This window comes from Cervus elaphus, chromosome 12 (genome assembly GCF_910594005.1).
Source record: "Cervus elaphus chromosome 12, mCerEla1.1, whole genome shotgun sequence".
Taxonomy (NCBI): domain Eukaryota; kingdom Metazoa; phylum Chordata; class Mammalia; order Artiodactyla; family Cervidae; genus Cervus; species Cervus elaphus.
The window spans coordinates 42,957,843-42,979,348 of NC_057826.1; the positions used below are offsets into that span (position 1 = coordinate 42,957,843).

Here is a 21,506-nt window from a genome sequence, read left to right on the forward strand (position 1 = left end):
CTACAGGAAAAACCATAGCTTTGAGTAGACGGACCTTTGTTGGCAAAGTAATGTCTCTGCATTTTAATCTGCTCTCTAGGATGGTCATAGCTTTCTTCCAAGGAGCAAGCATCTTTTAATTTCATGGCTGCAGTCACCATCTGCAGTGATTTTGGAGCCCAGTAAAGTCAGCCACTGTTTCCATTGTTTCCCCATCTATTTGCCATGAAGTGATGGGACCAGATGCCATGATCTTAGTTTTCTGAATGTTGAGCTTTAAGCCAACTTTTTCACTCTCCTCTTTCACTTTCATCAACAGGCTCTTTAGTTCTTCTTTGCTTTCTGCTCTAAGTGTGTGGTGTTATCTGCATATCTGAGGTTATTGATATTTCTCCCAGCAATCTTGATTCCAGCTTGTATTTCTCATGATGTACTCTGAATATAAGTTAAATAAGCAGGGTGACAGTATACAGTCTTGACATACTCCTTTCCCAATTTGGAACCAATCTGTTGTTCCATGTCCAGTTCTAACTGTTGCTTCTTGACCTGCATACAGATTTCTCAGGAGGCAGGTCAGGTGGTCTGGTTTTCCCATCTCTTTAAGAATTTTACACAAGAACAATTAAAGCAGTTCTGCCTGGTGCTGATGCAATGATAAATATAAATGTAAATATGGCATCTGGAATCTCACAGTAGTGCTTCATTTAAAGTGATCCCAAAGATCTAGAATATAGCTATTTTAAAAATCTAAATAGAAAGCTAAAATTTAAAACATCTGTCAAATGAGATGGCTGACAATACATCATGAAGTCATGTGTGAAAAAGGATTCTAGAGACAGGTAATAACTGAAAAGAAGTCGGTTAATGATATGAAGGCTTTTGGCCCAGAATATTTCAGGAGTTTCCTTATGTTCCTTGGTATTGCTTCCACTACCTGAAATCCAGTGGAGCAGTGGCAGAGTGAAAAGGAAACCGTATCCTGGCAGCAGTTCCTCTAGACTTTGGGGACTATTTTAACAAAGTTCTTTAGCCTGTGAGTAGTACAAGATAGACTGCCAGGAGGAGAGAGATCTGGCTGTCAGAGTTTATACAATTGGCTCCCCTAGAGTAGAGCAGGACTCTCAAAGCCTGGTTCCAGACCGACTGTATCAGCACCTCCTGGCAGCTTGTTAAAAATGCAGCTTTTCAGCCCTACCCCTGAGCCTACTCAGTCAGGAAACATGGGGTGGGGCCTCAGGGTGACGTTCTAACAAGCCCTCCAGGGGGTTCTGAGTCACTCTAAAACTTGAAGACTGCTGCTTTGCTCCAAAAAATGAGTCAAGGATAGAGAACTAAAGAGTTTGATCATACCAGAATTTCAAGTTTAAACATTTTTCTACTTCTGCCTAAAAGTTTTCTTAATTGGCAAAACTAACTTTTGCTTATATACAACCTTTTTTTAAAAAAATGACTATGAGACTATTATGTTTAAAAAAAATCTGTCCCTGAACTGTTTAAATTATGAAGTGTGTTTTTAGGAAATGGATTTTACATTAGCTTGGTGATTAAAAGAAGTTCCTGTAGACTCAGGGTAGATTTAAGATACTTCTCTAGGACACTGGTTGAAACCATTTAGCATTTGTTCTCCTTCCAATGTCAAAGGGCAAACAAGAGAACACATGTTATCCATGGACAGAAAGCAGAGCTAAGCACAGATTCCAGAGCTTCCCTTCCTAAGAAGTTCAAAGCTTCTCTTGCTAATGCTTGGCATATTGTCACTACACAGCTAATCCTCAGTGAAGGATGAGAAGTACAATCAAGTTAGGAATCTGAACCCTTTTGGTGAGTTTAGAGCAATGTTAGGTAGGATGAACTACCTGGAAGTTCTTGCCTCTTGGCAAAATTTCATAGTCTGAACTTAAAGGAAATGCCTTTGCATTGCTTTGAAAAGGAAAAAACAAGCCAAGGAAGTAAATTCCTTAGATAATTGAAAAACACTTTGATATGTTTCCCCCAAGAAATACCTTAATAAATTAGTAAGAGTTAAAATGGGAGAAGAAATTTGAAATGTATAACTGACAAAGCTTAGTATCCAGAATATGGTAAAGAGCATCTATCCTGTTTTTTAAAGATAACACAATATAAAAATGGGCAGGGGTTCTTCATAGACTAAGGAACACCACTGTGTCTAAGTGACGAAGGCCAAGAACATAAAAAGATGCACAGCCTCATTACAGCTCAGCAAAATGCAAATTAAAACCACAATGAAATATCATTTCATATCTACCAGAGTGGGTAAAAATACCCCACCTCTGATAATATCAGCAGTTAGCAAGGATGAGCAACATGAATTGTCATGCACTGAATCTTCCACGAATCTAAATTGGTACAACTACTTTAAAAATAGTTTATTTTAACATTACCTAGTAAAGTTGGTAATACCATACCCTTGTCCCAGCAATTCCATTCCTAGCTTTGGACAACTTGGAGAAACTCTTGCACATGTATACCAGGAAAAGAGGCAACAAGCAGCCTATTTCACAGAAGAAAAATAGAGCCGGAAAGACTACAGGTCTTCAGATGTTCATTTATACAGTGGAATATTATATAGAAATGAAAATGAAAGAATTTCAGCTCTAAATATGAACTCAAAGCAACATTGAGTATAAAAAGCTTGTGTTGTGTGTCCTACTTGTGGACACGATGTGGGGAGGGAGAGTGAGATGAGCATCAACATATATACACTATCAGGTGTAGGATGGATAGCTAGTGAGAAGTTGCCGTGTAGCACAGGGAGCCCAGTCTTGTGCTCTGTGATGACCTGGAGGGATGGGATGTGGGGGAGGGGAGGGAGGGAATGTTTGTATTATGATGGCTGATTTGCATTGTTGTATGGCAGAAACCAACACAGCATTGTAAGAAATTTTTAAATTAAATAAATATATCAGGAAAAAGATAGGATACATAATGTACAAGTCCACATATGTATATGTACCCAAAATAGCAAAACTAAAACTGTTTAAAGATATGTACATTTGAGGTAAAACTGTAAAGAAAGTAAGAGAATGATTAATTCAAAATTCAGTACTTCTGCTGGTTACTACTTCTAGAGGAAGAGATGGGAAGGGGAACGTGAGAGTACTAGTAATGTTCTCTTTCTGAGGCTGGGTTGTATGTTTTCATGGTGTTCATTTTATTAATCTTTAAGCAATACTATTCAGTGCTTTGTGTGACAGATTTTCACTTTGGGATAAGAAGCCATCTCTTGGAGTAATCTGTTCAGTCACTTTAAGGGATGTCATGTTCCAAACCTATAGATCCTGAGTGGCATGTAACGTTGCCTTTGCCCCTAATGCCTCATTCCTATCATATTGCCCATTATGGTACCTTATTAGTAAGATTGAAATGGAGCAGGACCCTATGGATATTGTCCTTCATGTCCTCTACCTGTTTTTTTCCTGTGGAAACTATTTAGCTAAAGAATAAGTTTAATCAGAGAAGTGAGAACGTGCAGAAACAAAGGAAAACAGTCACAGGAGGCCAAATAACACTAGTTTAGTCATTAAGCAAAGTCAAGGACTTTCAGTTTCTCCTCAAGGGCTGTATGTATGTGTTAGTCACTCAGTTGTGTCTGACTCTTTACTACCCCATGGACTGTAGCCCACCAGGTTCTTCTGTCCCTGGGATTCTCCAGGCAAGAATACTGGAGTGGGTAGTCATTCCCTTCTCCAGGGATCTTCCCGACCCAGAGATTGAACCCAGGTCTCCTGCACTGCAGGCAGATTCTTTACCTTAAGCTACAGTAAATTCCAGGAACAGAGGGGCCTGGCAAGCTAGAATCCATGGGATTGCCAAGGGTCAGACATGACTGACTGACACAAATACAAGGGCTGTGGATAATGTTTTGAGCCTTGTCCTGTGAGCTGTCATAGATACTGAAACCCCACCAGGTGGAGAAGTTAATTACATGATGATCAGATTGTTAGCCATGACTTAAGTTGACACAATTCCAAGAGCTGACCTCAAGAAATGGAAACCAACCAGCCCTGGAACTAAGGGTGAACTGTAGTTAAAACATATCAAGATGATGCTGGTCAGATCACCAATGACCAGTTTCAGATGCCCGTCAGAGGTGACTGTGCTGTTTCTGTGTGTAGCCCCCTCCCTTGGCCTATAAAAGCTCTAGCCCACTGATTATTGGCCGGGAGAGTGGGGGTTGGCCTTTGGACAGCCCCCCACCCCCAGCTGCTGGCATCCAAAATAAAGCAAAGTGTCCTTTTCACCAGCCTTGCCTCTTTATTGGCTTTTGAGCAGTGAGCAGCTGAACTCCACTTTTACAGGATGACCGTTTATTTTATGGCCCAAGCTGGAACACTTGAGAGTAAGGTGAGGGGATGCTCAAAATAATTAATACTTATTTCTTTAAAATATTTATTGAGCAAGATGTTGACTTTATTGTATGCTATAAACCTCATGGCAAATAGATGGGGAAACAGTTGACAGTGAGACACTTTTATTTTGGGGGGCTACAAAATCACTGCAGATGGTGACTGCAGCCATAAAGTTAAAAGATGCTTGCTCCTTGGAATAAAAGCTATGACCAACCTAGACAGAATATTAAAAAGCAGAGACATTACTTTGCCAACAAAGGTCCATCTAGTCAAAGCTATGGTTTTTCCAGTAGTCATGTATGGATGTGAGAGTTTGACTATAAAGAAAGCTGAGCGCCGAAGAATTGATGCTTTTGAACTGTGGTGTTGGAGAAAACTCTTGAGAGTCCCTTGGACTGCAAGGAGATCCAACCAGTCCATCCTAAAGGAGACCAGTCCTGAGTATTCATTGGAAGGACTGATGCTGAAGCTGAAACTTCAATACTTTGGCCACCTGATGTGAAGAACTGACTCACTGGACAAGACACTGATGCTGGGAAAGATTGAGGGCAGAAGGAGAAGGGGAGGACAGAGGATGAGATGGTTGGATGGCATCACCGACTCGATGGACATGAGTTTGAGTAAACTCCGGGAATTGGTGATGGACAGGGAATCCTGGCATGCTGCAGTCCATGGGGTCGCAGAGAGTCAGATATGACTGAGCAACTGAATTGAACTGATAAACCTCAAAAATATGTTAAACTATATTAAAGACTTTTTGAATTGATCAAACATTTAAAAATAGCGAAAGCTGATTACTGTTAGTACATATTCATGTACTTTTATCATTTTCTTACCCTTATCTGTCTCAAATACCATATCACTGATACTTTAATGAAGGAAGTAATTTTTCAAAAATTTTCTATTTTTTCCCCTGTAATTACCTGCCACCTTCTTTAAATTGCATTTTATGGTTAATATATTTGAAAGTGCTGATACCTTCTATTGAATAGTCTCCACAAACTTTATTGTTTTTAATTGAGAAGATACACTCCCTGGTTTTAAAGTTGGAAGTACAGAGGAGGTTTACCAAGCTTAGTAATGACAATAATGATAATAATTATGTGCTCAAAAAAGCGAAAAATAATCCAGGGTTGCTGCTAAACCAGATGAGGTGCCAGCAGAACAGGTGTAAGCCAGACCCATCTAGGGCTGTTACACAAAATGCCTCTAATTTAACATCTGCGTAAGTACGGCTCCATTTATTTGCTTGTTATTGGACCCAGATGTTTGCTAGCTGACAGACCCATGTAGTAAACCTTCCTTTCTTCGTAGGAGATGAAAACACATAAAAGGATCCATAAAGTGTTACTAGTTTGAGGAGGAAAATATATTAGTAAAAATATTAAGTTAGGAAAAATTGGGAGAAGGGAGTAGGAAGTGTATCCCAGCTTTGAAGTACTGGGCGTTTTACAGCCGAGAAAAGTTTAGCCACATCGCTAAGTCTCAGGATTGTTAATCACACAGAGACATTTATGAGACAAATTATCCACATGTGTGGCTAGAACTTATAGAAATACTTCATTTTTATTTCACACTTTTTGCGGTACATATTTTAAGTATTGTTTTCCTGTGGTACAGTCCTATTGTGTCTGGAAAGATGCTGCTTTTTGAGCCACTTCAGAGCTGTTCGGGAGGGATGGACATGGTCAGGAAGTGGTGAAGATCCTTTCCTATCACCAGACCCACCTGACCAATCTTTCCAGTCAGTGGATGACATATTGCAACATAGTATTGAGTGTTTTACTAGAGCATTTTCAGAATGCTATGTTTTTTTTTTTTCTTTAAAGATGCCTTTTCCTAATAAGAATGTTAGTATGTATTGTTTAGAATATATATAATATTTCACATTTAAAAAATAATCAGTACACTTTCTTCAGAATTTTATTTCAACTTGAAACCTAGGTTACTTTGCCAAATAAATGTATTATTTTCATAATGCAGCAAAATATAAATTAGAAGGAAAAAAATGCCTTATCAAAAATATTTTTTAAATGCACCTTCTCATTTTTTCCCAATGGCCACTTCTCCTGTGGAGAATATATTAATAGCCCCTCTACATTGAGTCAGAAAATAATGTTCTTCTAAGCAGTTTACAGCAAAACAAGCATACCTCAAACATACTGTGCTTAAACAAAGTACTCTGATAGCAATCATTTGAAAACCATTGATGGAAAAAATTATATTTTGATACATAAGTTCTTCCCCCCTAAAACTCAGTTATCAGGAAATCTTAAGTACTATCAAGAAGCTGTTGTAATGGATTTGAATTTTATTCGCGCCTTCACCTCTTTCTTCCTAGTTGTGGCTTTCTGTTTCAATTTGGTTGCTTTTTGTCAACAAAAGGCAAAAGGTAAAGGCATTTAATGATTCATAGAGGAGGGTAGTGCGTGATATATGGTCAAAGAATTTATGACACATGGAAATTAGATTTCATTTAACCTAGAATAGATCGAAGTAAGGTGGACATGACATAACATTTTAAATGTTTTTGTTTTCTTTCCATAGTTTTGAGAAAAAAAAATCACTTCTCACTGTACTGGATAGCAAAAATTAAGTGACTTCCTCTACTGCAAACCATGGCACTGTCGTTCCGGAAGGACTTAGAAAAATACAAGGACCTGGATGAAGACGAACTCCTTGGGAATCTATCAGAAATAGAACTGAAACAACTGGAAACTGTTCTGGATGATCTTGACCCTGAGGTAGGTGCTAGGTCATAAAGAGAAATGAAATAATTTTTCAAACCCTTTGATACTAAGTAGCTGCCTTCGAGCACTTATCTTTTTCATGACTTTTCCCTGACACTTCTCTCCCACTCCTCCTCTTTATCCAAATGAACTTTTTGCCTCCTTCTCAGTTCCCCCACTTTTGCCTTGTATCTCTAATAACATAACTAGTCTAAGCATTTTTCCAATGTTTTTATTTTCAAACATATCCCGAAATCTTCTCCCTTTTTAGAAATCTTTTCTCTCTGGGCAGGGAATAATGTTTTGGGTAAAATACAGCATATGCCAGCCTTTGTGCCTCTTCAGGGCTTCTATATCAGGATGGTTGCTGTGTAGAAAGTGTCTCTAGAAGGTTCTTCATGACCTTAAGTCTAATTCTTACCTTTCTGAAAGATGCTGAACAAACTGGATCAAAGCTTCCAGTCGTTGGTAGAATAGATCTAAGTAGACTCTGGGCAGTACTGCAATCCTTGTAAAGCAGACCTGAATATTTGTCTTGTTTTGCAAAATGGATGTTGTTTATCTTATACATCACTTAAGGCTAAGGTAGAGACCCTTGATCCTTGAATTATTAATCCCTGGTGTGTTTTGGGGGGCAGCAACAGTTGGGGGGTGAAGGTAAGTGGCAGTGAGGGGAGAACACTGGAACATTAGGGAGTTTATGGCTCCCTAATCTGAAGGTAATGACTGTTTGCTGGGCTTCTTTTCTTTACCATGTTATATTATACCAAGACATTGATTTTTAGTGCCTTTTATGGATTGTGGTAGAGTTTATTTTATGAAAGTGTTCTTGTCACTACCACACATTTATTTCCTGCTAAAATATTTTTTAATTTTTATTGAGCATTACACTCCTATTCTCAGCATTACTTCAGCACTTGGTTAATGTGTCTGTACTACAGATCAAATCCCCTCACCATAATTGTTATTGTAAAGAAGATTTTTTAGTGCACCTAAGTCTGTGGGATAACTCAGAATTACAGTGCTCTTTTGCGTGTCACAGCAGAATCTTCCCCAGGCAGTTCAACCTGTCAGACCTATTTGAATCAAACAGTAGAAACATAAGCTTTCATCTAGTCCAGAGTTTCTCAACCTTGACACTATTGACATTTGGGGCTGGGTAATTCTTTGCTGTGGGCTCTCTGATGCATTATAGGATGTTTAGCAGCATCCTAGACCTCTGCTCACTACATACTAATAGCACACCCTTCTGTTTTAAAATGTACCTGGGATTTTGTTTTAATCAGGTCTGGTAAGATGACATGTAAAAATAACTTCCTTGAAAGAAGAGTTTATTACTTACAGTTCCCAACAGCAGGAGGCACCCCAAACCACACAGGGCCGCCAGGGGAAGCAGTGGTTTGGCCAGGAGGCAGAAGGAATGAGGAGCAAGTATGGCCTAGAACTTTTATTGTGCTTTCCAAGGGAAAAAAAAGGTGAGACAGAGTAAGCCAGTATGAGCAAGCTTAGGATTGGACAGTTTGAATAATTTCAGTGTCTCTGGGCTACAGGAGTGGCCTCTAGTTATCTGGTATCTGGTCCTGGGCCGATTTAGGGCAGAGCAAGTACTGGCTTTGTGTGTGAGAGGTAAAAGAGGTGGTTGGGGATATAGTTTCTGGTTTTCGTATGAAAGGCACAGATGACAGACAGAGTTGTTTGCTATCCCTAGGAACTAGTTAGCCCTGCGAGGGGCAGTCTTTCCAGGATTAGCAAGGCCCCCACAAGGTCAAAGCATCGTAAAATACAGAAAATTCAAAATGTGGTTAACATGCTCTCCCGCCAGTTGTGACAATCAAAAATACTTCCAGATATTGCCAGTCATCCCCTGGGGAACAAAAACACCCTTAGTTGAGAAAAATTGATGTAGCTCTTGTCCTCTGTTTCACAGATAGAAAACAAAAAGTTAGGTGACTTGCCTCAGTTTTACAATTATGGAAAGACCTGAGACTAGATCCTTCACTACCTGATTGATGCCTGGTAGAGTCTAGTGGTCTTTCTATTAAATGACAGTGAGTCCCCTTTAATTTGTGCCTTATGCTGTAGGTCTAAAAGCTGATGGCTTTTATTTTCTTATTTGGAAATCCATGGCCTGCTTCTTGTATGGAGAGACTTGAGTTCTAACTTTTGGATGTATTTTGTGAACACCCCAATCACCAGAGGTGAACACTCCCCCACCTCTGGTACTATTAGTTGAGACTAGAAGAACAGCGATGTTTATTGACAGCGTGATGCAGTGTGAAGATGATATCTCATTTTAAATATTTTGGAGGGCTATTTTACTTTCCTTATACTACATTCAGTTTACCTATTTGCCAACTTAACTGTTTTTTTGAAAAAAGACAGCCAATCAGTCTAGGCAAAAGCTGTTTTTTCAATTCTAAACTGAGAATTAATTATTACAACAGCATTTCACTGTAAGGGAGAGGCATGTAATTTTAATGAGATTTCTATCTATTTATTAATAGATAAAATAGGTTTTTATCTATTAAGTAATTATGATCTATTAACTTACTTGATTAAGGTGTACTTCTAATAAAGCTTAGCTTTTGGCCTCCAAAGTCAGATAGTGCTCATTTATTTTGTGGTCAAAGACTGTATTTAAGGAGTCAGGATTCCAGCTAATGTATCATTTAAAACCTGTATGTTTAATATGGGCTTGAATAGGCAGGTGGAACACTGCAACTCTGTTGCTACCGCCATGAAATAGCAGTATATGTATAAAGGTCCTATTAATGGTGAAGGGAAGTAGCTTGTATTAATTTGCCTTAATGAGCATTTTTATTTAAAAATGTCCTCAGGACTTTCCTAGTGAACCAGTGGTTAAGACTGCACCTTCCGATGCAGGAGGTGTGAGTTTGACCCCTCGTCTGGTAGGTAAGATTCCACATGCTTTGAGGCCAAAAGAATCAGAATATAAAACAGAAGCAGTGCTGTAACACATTCAGTAAAGACTTTAAAATGGTCAACATCAAAACAATCTTTTCTTAAAAAATATTCTCAAATCCTTATTCAGGGACTTCCCTGATGGGATAGTGGCTAGGACTCCATGCTCTCAATGCAAGGGGCACAGGTTCAATCCCTGGTCAGGAAACTAGGTCCCACATGTGGCAGCTAAATATCCCACATGCCACAACTAAAGATCCCATGTGCCACAACAAAGGTCAGAGATGCTGAGGGTTGTAAAGTCTTTATTCAGTAATTATTGGGGGTGGGAAACAACCTATATATCTCAGGTACTATGCTAGGCTTAGGGATGTAAGAGAGATCTAAACAAACGTGGTCTTTGCCCTCATGAGACAGGCTGGTAGGAGTAGGGGGAGTTAGACATTAATCAAATAATCATGCTGTATAAGAGCATATAACAGGTTAGGAAAAGCTTTCCGTGGAGGGATGAATCTGCATTCTGAAAAACAAATAACAAAAAAGGATGCGCAGAGCATCCCAGGGAAGGAAGTATATGGCAGGTAAAAGGGAGGAACAAGGGCTGATGTAGCTTGAATGGAGAGAGTGTGTGAGGTGAAGCTGGGATAACCTCTAGGGTGGGGTGAAGGTTGAAAAGTATTTGGCAACTGATCCAGGGAGACCAGTTGAGAGGCCTATGCAATATTCCATCCCAGCTTGGATCATAGTGTAGACCAGAGTAATTGTGTTAGAGATGGAGGAAAGTTAGACAGTTCTTTAGGAAGTCAAAATGGTAGGATGGTTGGTTGGGAATGGATTCCTCATGTGAAGCTCTTGCCTTGATTTCAAAGCCAGAGGGTAGAAATCTTGTGGGGTTTTTTTTTTGTTGTTGTTCTTATAGACAGTTTTGTGTTGTAGAAACATTTTGGTGCATGGTTAGGAACAAATCTCTTTTGTATTTCATCTTGAAAGATGAACTTTCTGTGTAATACATGTAACATTACATGAGGAAAACACAAAAGATGAATTTTATGAAAATTATTGTGGATTTCAGCAAATGGCCAGAGTTGAAGTGCCATACCATATTTTTAGTTATACAATGAAAATTTCTTTTTATCATTATCCATATAAGATTACCCCAATGAAAAATGATCTTATAACAGCCAGGAGATTCAACATCCTCACGGATATTGGGAGGTACTTTAGAACAGAGTTGGCCCTTTTATGTGACTTTTTGTCCGCCTCCCATTTTCAAAGCAAAGAATACTTAAGAACTGTGAGACAAGGTAATATCACCTCTTTGGTTTTTGACAAAGCAAAAGGATGACCCTCACATTGTCTAGTCACTGCTTGTTATTCTTGGGCTTAGTGAAAATACAGAGTAGGACCTAAAAGAGGCAACTTTAGTCCATTGCCTGCCCCTCTCCCCCTGCTGTCAGTTGCTCTGTGCACTCAAAAAGGCTGTACCCATGTGGAAACCTAGGGATATAACTCTTGCCATAAGAATCTCTGAGTGTCTTAGTGCATGAGTAGCCAATGACAGTGGTTGCTCCAAATACATCCTAGTGCCAATGTATACATACATACGTACACATAGAAGTTGAACACATTGTGTTTAAACACAAACAAGTAAGCGTTAATTGCCTGATATCCTATATAGATACACTGTGTATACATATTTTTCTTATGAAAAAAATCTTTATGATGAAATAGCAAACATTATGAAGGACTATGGGAGGCCTGGCGTGCTGCGATTCATGGGGTTGCAAAGAGTCAGACACGACTGAGCAACTGAACTGAACTGAACTGATGATGTATATAGTCATTTAGCATTCTTTTGCAATGGATGTTACAATATTTTCTGTATATACATGTATGTTGAGCTGTTATTAAGCATCACAAACTATTTTTTATTACTGTCCCAGGACACTTAAAAAATAAAGGGTGATTACTGCTAGTAGAATATTCTCTGAAGAAGAGGCAAATGTGCCTATTTAAATAATAGTGTAAGTTAATTCTACCTAATTTTAAAAAACTTCATTTGGAATACTTTTATGTTGCTGCCCTCGAACCCTGTAATGAAGTCTTTAATGCCTACATCTCATTCTAGTCTATAATTCTTTCTTAGATGGGTAACATCTGGATGCATACAGCATTAGTGTTCTTGCTGGTCATAATGGCTGATTCATTCTCTTTGGCAGAACGCCCTTCTGCCTGCAGGGTTCCGGCAGAAGAACCAGACATCAAAGTCTGCCACAGGGCCATTTGATCGAGAACACCTCCTTTCATATCTGGAGAAGGAAGCTTTGGAGCATAAGGACAGGGAAGACTATGTGCCCTACACTGGAGAAAAAAAAGGTCAGTACAAAACTTTGAAGCATAAAACATGATTCAGTAGCACTTGATTTTTTTCTTATAGGTAGAAGTGGAGAAAATATTTTTAAAGCTGCGTCATGGATAGACTCAAAGATATAATACTGTTGACTTTAAAAATTATTAGGTAATTTGGGCATTTCTTTTACATTCAGTAACTTGGCCCATAAGTTCCTTGTTAATGATTTGTTAGTGAGGTTTTATTGCATAGTGATTTTTAGTTCCCTAAGGAACTCTTTAGTTCTCAACTGTGGTGGTGGTGGTTTAGTCACTAAGTTGTGTTCAATTCTTGCAACCCCATGGACTAGAGTCTGCCAGGCTCCTCTGTCCCCAGGATTCTCCAGGCAAGAATTACTGGAGTGGGTTGCCAGTTCCTTCTCCAGGGGATCTTCCCGACTAAGGAATTGAACACAGGTCTCCTGTATGGTAGGCAGATTCTTAACCACCTGAGCTACAAGGGAAGCCCTGTCAACTGTAACAAATACTAAAAGTTAACTGAGGTAAAATTTTGAATGCAATACTAAATTACAAAATTCAGTGATGTCAAAGTGCCACTCAATCCTAACTCTTATGTTTAAAGTGGAATGCCATTAAAAAAATTCAGGTCATATTTTCAAAGACTCCTTTTTAAGACCCTACAGCCTTCTTTATTAATTCAATGATTCATAACCATTATAATTTTAATTATCATTGCTTCATAATTATTACTTTTGGGAAATTCTTCGAGACCAGGTCCTTCCCACTGAAGATTTTGACCTTACCTAGCCTCAGTGGAGAACGAGTACAGCTATATTTTTTAAAGCTCTCTATATAATAATATTTAACATGAAATAGGTAAAGTTTCTCAGCTTTCAATACAGGTTGGCCTGAGAAGCCAGATTCTGCTTGTTCTTCTGTTGAGAATACTGTGCATGGAACACAGGGGAATGGTTGCAGCAGTAGAGCTGATCTTCAGTTCTTCCAGGCACTGCTTGTACATCTGAATCCTTAGTAGACCAGGCAGGGAGAACGGTTAGAGCATGGTGCTTTCTCCTAGTGAGGCTTTAGCTTTTTATTCAGGAAGGAAGCCATTCTCAAGAATATAGCCACAACTCTGTCACAGGGTTACCCCTTAGCTGCAGGCAAAGGTAGAAAATTCATTTTAGCATTTTCATCTCTGTAATAGACAAAGGTTGTGAATGGCTTTTGAATCAGTATTCACAAAGTCTGCTTCAGGCCTTTTCAAAATTACCTATTATCCCCAACCCCTCTGCTCTTTTTATCAACCCTGCATCTCCCTCATCTCTAGTTGAGAATCAGTGCCTTACTTAGATACTTATATGTCAGTGTTCTACAGAGAAAGAGAACCAAAAGGGTGTGTGTGTCTGTGTGTAGAGACAGATTTATTTATTCATTTGTTCATTCATTCCTTTTTGTGAAAATTGAGATATAGTTGATGTACAAAATATGTTTCAAATATACAACACAGTGATTCACATTTTTAAAGGTGATACTTCATTTGGTTATTAAAAATATTAGCTATCTTCCCTGTGCTGTACAATATATCCTTCTAGCCTGTTTATTTTATACATAATGTGTGTGTCTGTGTGTTCATTTGTGTCTGCCTCTTTGAAACCCCATGGACTGTAGCACACCAGGATCCTCTGTCTATGAAATTTTTCAGGCAAGAATACTGAAATGGGTTCCCATTTCCTACTCCAGGGAATCTTCCTGACCCAGGAATCAAACCCACATCTCTTGAGTCTCCTGCATTGGCAGGCAGATTCTTTACCGCTGTGCCACCTGGGAAGCTCACACGTAGTAGTTTATGCCTATCAGTACCCTGTCCCTATTTTTCCCCTTCCCCTGTCTTCTCCTGCTGGTAACCACTAGTTTGTCTTCCATATCTGTGAGTTTGCTTCTTTTTTGTTACACTCACTAATGTATCCTCTATTTTTTAGATTCTACATGTAAGTGATAACATACAGTATTTGTCTTTGACTGTCTGACTTATTTCACTAAGCATAATACCATCCAAGTTCATCCCTTTTGTTTCAGATGGCAAGATTTCATTCTTTTTTTAATAGCTGAGTAGTATTCCGTTGTGCATACATACCACTTCTTTATCTGTTCATTTGTTGATGAACACTTAGGTTGCTTCCATATCTTAGCTGTTGTGTTATAAATAATGCTGCTGTGAATACTGAGTGCATGTATCTTTTTGGATTAGCATTTTTACTTTTTTCAGATATATACCCAGGAGTGGAATTGCTGGATCATATGGTAGTTCTGTTTGCAGTTTTTTGCGGAACCTCCATACTACTTTCCACAGTGGCTACCCCAGTTTACATTCTCACCAAGGGTTCCCTTTTCTCTACATCCTCACCAGCTTTTGTTATTTGTATTCTTTTTGATGATAGTCATTCTGACAAGTGTGATGTGATATCTCATTATGATTTTAATTTGCATTTCTCCGATGATTAATGATGTTGAGAGTGCCTGTTGGCCATCTGTTTGTCTTTGGAAAAATGTCTCTTTAGGCCTTTTGTCCATTTTTAATTTTTTTTTTGATGTTTTGTTTTATGAGCTATTTATTTTTTTTGGGTAGTAACCCTTTATCAGTCGTATCATTTGCAGATATTTTTTTCCCATTCAGTAGATTGTCTTTTCATCTAGTTGGTGATTTCCTTTGCTGTGCAAAAAGCGTTTATGTTTAATTACATCCTTTTGTTTATTTTTGCTTTTCCTTTGCCTTAGGGGACAGATCCAAAGAAGGACTGCTAGGATTTATATCAAAGAGTGTTCTGTGTATGTTTTCTTCTGGGTATTTTATGGTTTCCAGTCATACATTTAGGTCTTTAATCCATTTTGAGTTTATTTTTGTATATGGTATTGGAGAATGTTGTAATTACATTATTTTACAGGTAACTGTCTAGTTTCCCCAGCACCACTTACTGAAGAGACTATCTTTCCTCTCTTGCATATTCTTGCCTCTTTTATCATAGAAGAGTTGACCATACGTGTGTGTGTTTATTTATGGGCTCTCTATTCTTTTCATTTGATCTATGTTTCTCTTTTTGTGCCAACACCATACAGTTTTGATGCCTGTGACTTTGTAGTATAGTCTGAAGTCAAGGGAGCCTGATTCCTCCAGCTTCATTTTTCTTTCTCAAGATTGTTTTAGCTATTAGGGGGTCTTTTGTGTTTCCATATAAACTTTAAAATTACTTGGTGTAATTCTGTAAAAAAAAAGAAAAGCCTTTGATATTTTGATAGGGATTGCATTGAATCTGTAGATAGCCTTGGGGAGTATGATCATTTTAACAATATTAATTATTTGAATTCATGAACATAGTATGTCTTTCCATCTGTGTTGTCTTCAGTATCTTTCCTCATTGTCTTAAAGTTTTCTGAGTACAGGTCTTTTACCTCCTTAGGCAGGTTTGTTCCTAAGTATTTTATTCTTTGATGCAGTTGTATAGGAGGTTGTCTCCTCAGTGAAAATAGATTTATTATAAGGAATTGGCTCATGTGATTATGGAGGCTTAGTAAGTGTAAAATCAACCAAATAGGCTGGCAGGCTGGAGACCCAGGGAAGAGTTACAGTTCTAGCCCAAAGGCAGTCTTCTGTCAAAATTCCTTCTTGCTCTCAGAGAAGATCAGCCTTTGTTCTGTTAAGGCCGTCAACTGATAGTAAGATCCACCACATTATTGCTTTCTCAAAGACCACTGGTTTCAATATTAATCTCATCCAAAAAATGCTTTCACAGAAACTTCTACAATAATGTTTGACCAAATAAAGAAGTGAAACTCTGTTTGCAGATGACATGATCCTCTACATAGAAAACCCTTAAGACTCTACCAGAAAATTACTAGAGCTAATCAATGAATATAGTAAAGTTGCAGGATATAAAATTAACACACAGAAATCCCTTACATTTCTATACACTAACAATGAGAAAACAGAAAGAGAAATTAAGGAAACAATACCATTCACCATTGCAACAAAAAGAATAAAATACTTAGGAGTATATCTACCTAAAGAAACAAACGACCTATACATAGAAAACTATAAAACACTGATGAAAGAAATCAAAGAGGACACAAATAGATGGAGAAATATACCATGTTCATGGATTGGAAGAATCAGTATTGTGAAAATGACTATACTACCCAAAGCAATCTATAGATTCAGTGCAATCCCTATCAAGCTACCAATGGTATTCTTCACAGAACTAGAACAAATAATTTCACAATTTGTATGGAAATACAAAAAACCTCGATTAGCCAAAGCAATCTTGAGAAAGAAGAATGGAACTGGAGGAATCAACCTGCCTGACTTCAGGCTCTACTACAAAACCACAGTCATCAAGACAGTATGGTACTGGCACAAAGACAGAAATATAGATCAATGGAACAGAATAGAAAGCCCAGAGATAAATCCACGTACCTATGGACACCTTATCTTCAAAAAGGAGGCAAGGATATACAATGGAAAAAAGACAACCTCTTGAAGAAGTGGTGCTGGGAAAGCTGGTCAACCCCTTGTAAAAGAATGAAACTAGAACACTTTCTAACACCATACACAAAAATAAACTCAAAATGGATTAAAGATCTAAATGTAAGACCAGAAACTATAAAACTCCTAGAGGAGAACATAGGCAAAACACTCTGCAACATAAATCACAGCAAGATCCTCTGTGACCCACCTCCCAGAATATTGGAAATAAAAGCAGAAATAAACAATGGGACCAGCTTTTGCACAACAAAGGAAGCTATAAGCAAGGTGAAAAGACAGCCTTCAGAATGGGAGAAAATAATAGCAAATGAAGAAACAGACAAAGGATTAATCTCAAAAATATACAAGCAACTCCTGCAGCTCAATTCCAGAAAAATAAATGAGCCAATCAAAAAATGGGCCAAAGAACTAAACAGACATTTCTCCAAAGAAGACATACAGATGGCTAACAAACACATCAAAAGATGCTCAACATCACTCATTATCAGAGAAATGCAAATCAAAACCTCAATCAGGTACCATTACACACCAGTCAGGATGGCTGCTATCCAAAAGTCTACAAGCAATAAATGCTGGAGAGGGTGTGGAGAAAAGGGAATGCTCTTACACTGTTGGTGGAAATGCAAACTAGTACAGCCACTATGGAGAACAGTGTGGAGATTCCTTAAAAAACTGGAAATAGAACTGCCATATGACCCAGCAATCCCACTCCTGGGCATACACACTGAGGAAACCAGATCTGAAAGAGACATGTGCACCCCAGTGTTCATCACAGCACTGTTTATAATAGCCAGGACATGGAAGCAACCTAGATGCCCATCAGCAGATGAATGGATAAGGAAGCTGTGGTACATACACACCATGGAATATTACTCCTCCATTAAAAATAATTCATTTGAATCAGTTCTAATGAGATGGATGAAACTGGAGCCCATTATACAGAGTGAAGTAAGCCAGAAAGATAAACACCAATACAGTATACTAATGCATGTATATGGAATTTAGAAAGATGGTAACAATAACCCTATATGCACAACAGAAAAAGAGACACAGATGTACAGAACAGACTTTTAGATTCTATGGGAGAAGGTGAGGGTGGGATTTTCTGAGAGAACAGCATTGAAACAAGTATACTATCAAGGGTGAAACAGATCACCAGCCCAGGTTGGATGCATGAGACAAGTGCTCAGGGCTGGTGCACTGGGAAGACCCAGAGGGATGGGATGGGGAGGGAGGCGGGAGGGGGGATCAGAATGGGGAACACATGTAAGTCCATGGCTGATTCATGTCAATGTATGGCAAAAACCACTATAATATTGTAAGGTAATTAGCCTCCAACTAATAATAATAAATCGAAAAAAAAATTTTTTGACCAAATAGCTCGGCACCATGCTCAGCCAAATTGGCATATAAAATTAACCATCACACTGCTGTTAGTGCTGGGTATGTCATGTTCCTCTGGTGTTTGGGGGCCAGAAAAGGCATTGAAAACCAATGCCTAGTTTTGAAGTGTGGAAAATCACAAAGACAGAAAAAGCATCAATTTCTTTGCATTTGTCCAAGAAAAGACTGCTGGCTATATTTTCATATGTACAGCCATACCTATAATACTATTTAAAGCTTCAGTCCTGTTTATATAGAGGAACATAATTTTACAAGACTTCTTTTTACAATTATGTACATTTCACATGGAATCAGGGTGTATAATGAGGAAGAACAGATGTAAGAAACAAAAGGAGAGATGTGAGAAAGATATGGTGGGAAAAATATGGAATCTGAGGACAAGAAGAGAAAATAAGAGATGTGAAAGAGCTGCGTTTGTCCTCAGCTTACCCAGGAAGCTCCCCAGTACGCTCTTGTTTCATCATCTCCAGTTATCTCTAAAAAGATCTTGGAGGGTTAGAGGAGATAGGAAAGAGGGGGGAGAATTGTGGAAAATAAGAAAATATCAAAAGGGAGAAATGATAGAGTTGGGGAATACAGTGACGATAGAAAAAATATATTATATCCTTAACTATAATAGTTTTTGTTTCCTTTTATATATAATATTTTCTTATTTTTTACTTTGCATTTTAAATGGGTATGAAATAAATGGAACTGGCTGAATTAAAAAGTAATTTTGCATTCACAATTAGTGGTTTTCATTTTACAATACATTCAGTATTTTTACTGCCTCTTTCACCATATATGTCCATTCAGTACTATTTATAGGCAACTATGATGCAGTGATTAGCACCACATCATTTTAAAAAATAATAAACTTTTTATTGAAGTGTAACATGCTTACAGAATATGCCCAGATAAGGAGGATACAAACCAATGAACTATATAGTGAGCACACCCATGTAATCAGCAGCCAGGTCAAGACATCAGCATCTCCAGAAGGTCCCTTCATGCTTCCTCCCAGTCACTTGTCTTTCTTCTTCCCAAAGTAACCACCATAGTTCTGCTTGTTTTGACATTTGTGTAGATGGAATCATATGGCCTGCATATCTGCACTGCCTACTTCATGTCGTTTTTGAGAGGATCAAATTTGTTCATGAATATAGTGAAATCAGTGTTAAAAATCTTTTATAGTGTAATCATTGTACAGGATCATATGGTGTTGTTACCAAATAAGAGATTTCCATTCTCTGTCATGGAGGAGTGGTTCAGAACCACAAACATAAGTGTCTGTGTGTATGTTTTTAGAGATTTATTGATTTATTTTATATTTTGACTGTGGTGGATCTTCATTGCTGATGTGGGCTTTCTCTGATGGCAGCAAATGAGGGCTCCTCTCTAGTTGAGGTGAGTGGACTTCTCATTGCAGTGACTTCTTTTGTTGCAGAGCATAAGCTCTGAGGCACGTGGGCTCAGTAGTTGCAGCTTGTGGGCTCTAGAGCTTGGGCTCAGTAGTTTTGAGTGCATGGGCTTAATTGCTCCACAGTATGTGGGATCTTCCCAAACCAGGAATCGAACTGGTGTCCCATGCATTGTAAGGTGGATTCTTAACCATTGGACCATCAGGGAAACCCAGAGATAAGCTTTTGAGTTTCAACATTCTGTCTGATGGAAGAAAACGCTACCACCCACACTTGATGGAGCCAGGCCTTAAAAGCCATGTTACAGGTGTCATAGACCTAAGGAAGGACAAGTTTATCTTCATCAGTTGGTGAACTTTGGTTACAGAGGTCTGTTTTGAAATACAGCTAAAAGATGACTCTAGGCTTTTTAAAGCCACCCTGGATCTCATCCCTAAATTAGTTGGCCTTGGTTATCCGTAGTCACTACTCTGCCTTCCCTTCTTTGGGTCTCATCCCCAAGATCTTGATCACATTCAGAATAAATTATCTACATTGCATTAGCATACCTTCCAGTCAAGCTAAATGTGAATCCCCTCCTTAGCTCTGAAAATTCAGAAGTTTGTTTTTTTAAGCTGCCTCTCCAGTGACCTGTTACCTGAACACCTGGGTTGAGTCCCAGGTTTCTTAATGCCTTATTTCACAGGAGATAGACTTTCAGATGAAGGATGTCTTCCTAGACAGAAGAGGTTCTCCTGGTTCTTCCTAAAAAAATTTTGCAAACCTATTAAGAAATAAAAACATTTTACTTTTCTGCTGTGTGCAGACTAGATAAGAATCCATACAATGTGCCATTAGTCTCTAAAATAAATCATTTTTCTTACTAAGATAACTGGTCTCAGAGTTCAGTCCCCACTGGCAGAGTTAGCTTTCTGTGCCAGGGAATGTTTTAGCAATTTACTCAGTTTCTTGAGCTCCTTCCAGCTCTTTCAAAAATCTCAGAGGAATCTTTCATTGTAAATTATTTTAAAAGATCAATCAGGTGACTCAATTCTTTTTTAAAGAAAAAAATTGGAAACTGCTAAAAGGAATAGTTATCCAACTACTTTCTCATATTCTGAGACTAGATGATGATTAATTATACTTGTTACTATTGTACTTAAAGGCACACTGTCTTTCTGGAGCTAAAATTGTACGGAACTAGTGTGATGAAAGGGAATCCCCATAAAATTAAAAATTAGACATTTTATGATTTTTCTTTCTGACCATGAACAATAACTGTGTACTTATGCCAAATTTCATCTTTCTAGATCATCTCAAAATGCCTTGAAAAGACCTACAGAGTAAGAATACTTAAAGGTTGTTATATAGAAATAAAAGTAATTTCAATTTGTGATTTATGAAATAATTGTAGTTGTACATTTTATGGAATTAAAAGCATAGGTCAAAATCTGAGAAGGAGGAGTTAATCCTAATTAGGTGAATTTTAAGGCATTATATCTTTGATGCATTTGAGGAATGTTTTGTCCTACATTAATAAATGTTCTGCTTTTAATAATTGTAGTTTTTTGACAGCAAGAAGAAGGTATTAGGCAGCTAATAAGGCACAGCTGTCAAAAGATATATTAAAGATTGTTTTTAAGTGCATTGTTTACAGTAGAATCCACAATACACATCTATTAAGGTCATCTAAATCTAACCATCTTGTGCTGATCCTGGAATGTGAAGTCAAATGGGCCTTAGGAAGCATCACTGCAAACAAAGTGAAGGTGATGGAATTCCAGTTGAGCTATTTCAAATCCTAAAAGATGATGCTGTGATAGTGCTGCACTCA

General features: G+C 38.1%; 1 protein-coding gene across 2 annotated transcripts in view; it reads left to right on the forward strand.

Annotated features, from left to right (window-relative positions):
- Positions 1-21,506, forward strand: part of TMOD3 (tropomodulin 3) — an 86,831-nt gene that overhangs the window by 32,391 nt on the left and 32,934 nt on the right. The window contains exons 2-3 of one of the 2 annotated variants that reach the window (XM_043919169.1): positions 6,897-7,093; positions 12,220-12,376. In XM_043919169.1, the coding sequence (XP_043775104.1) occupies positions 6,968-7,093; positions 12,220-12,376 (283 nt within the window). In that variant the 5' untranslated portion in view covers positions 6,897-6,967. Of the gene's footprint in view, positions 1-6,894; positions 7,094-12,219; positions 12,377-21,506 lie in introns of those variants that run through there. The other variant, XM_043919171.1, reaches the window with a different exon arrangement.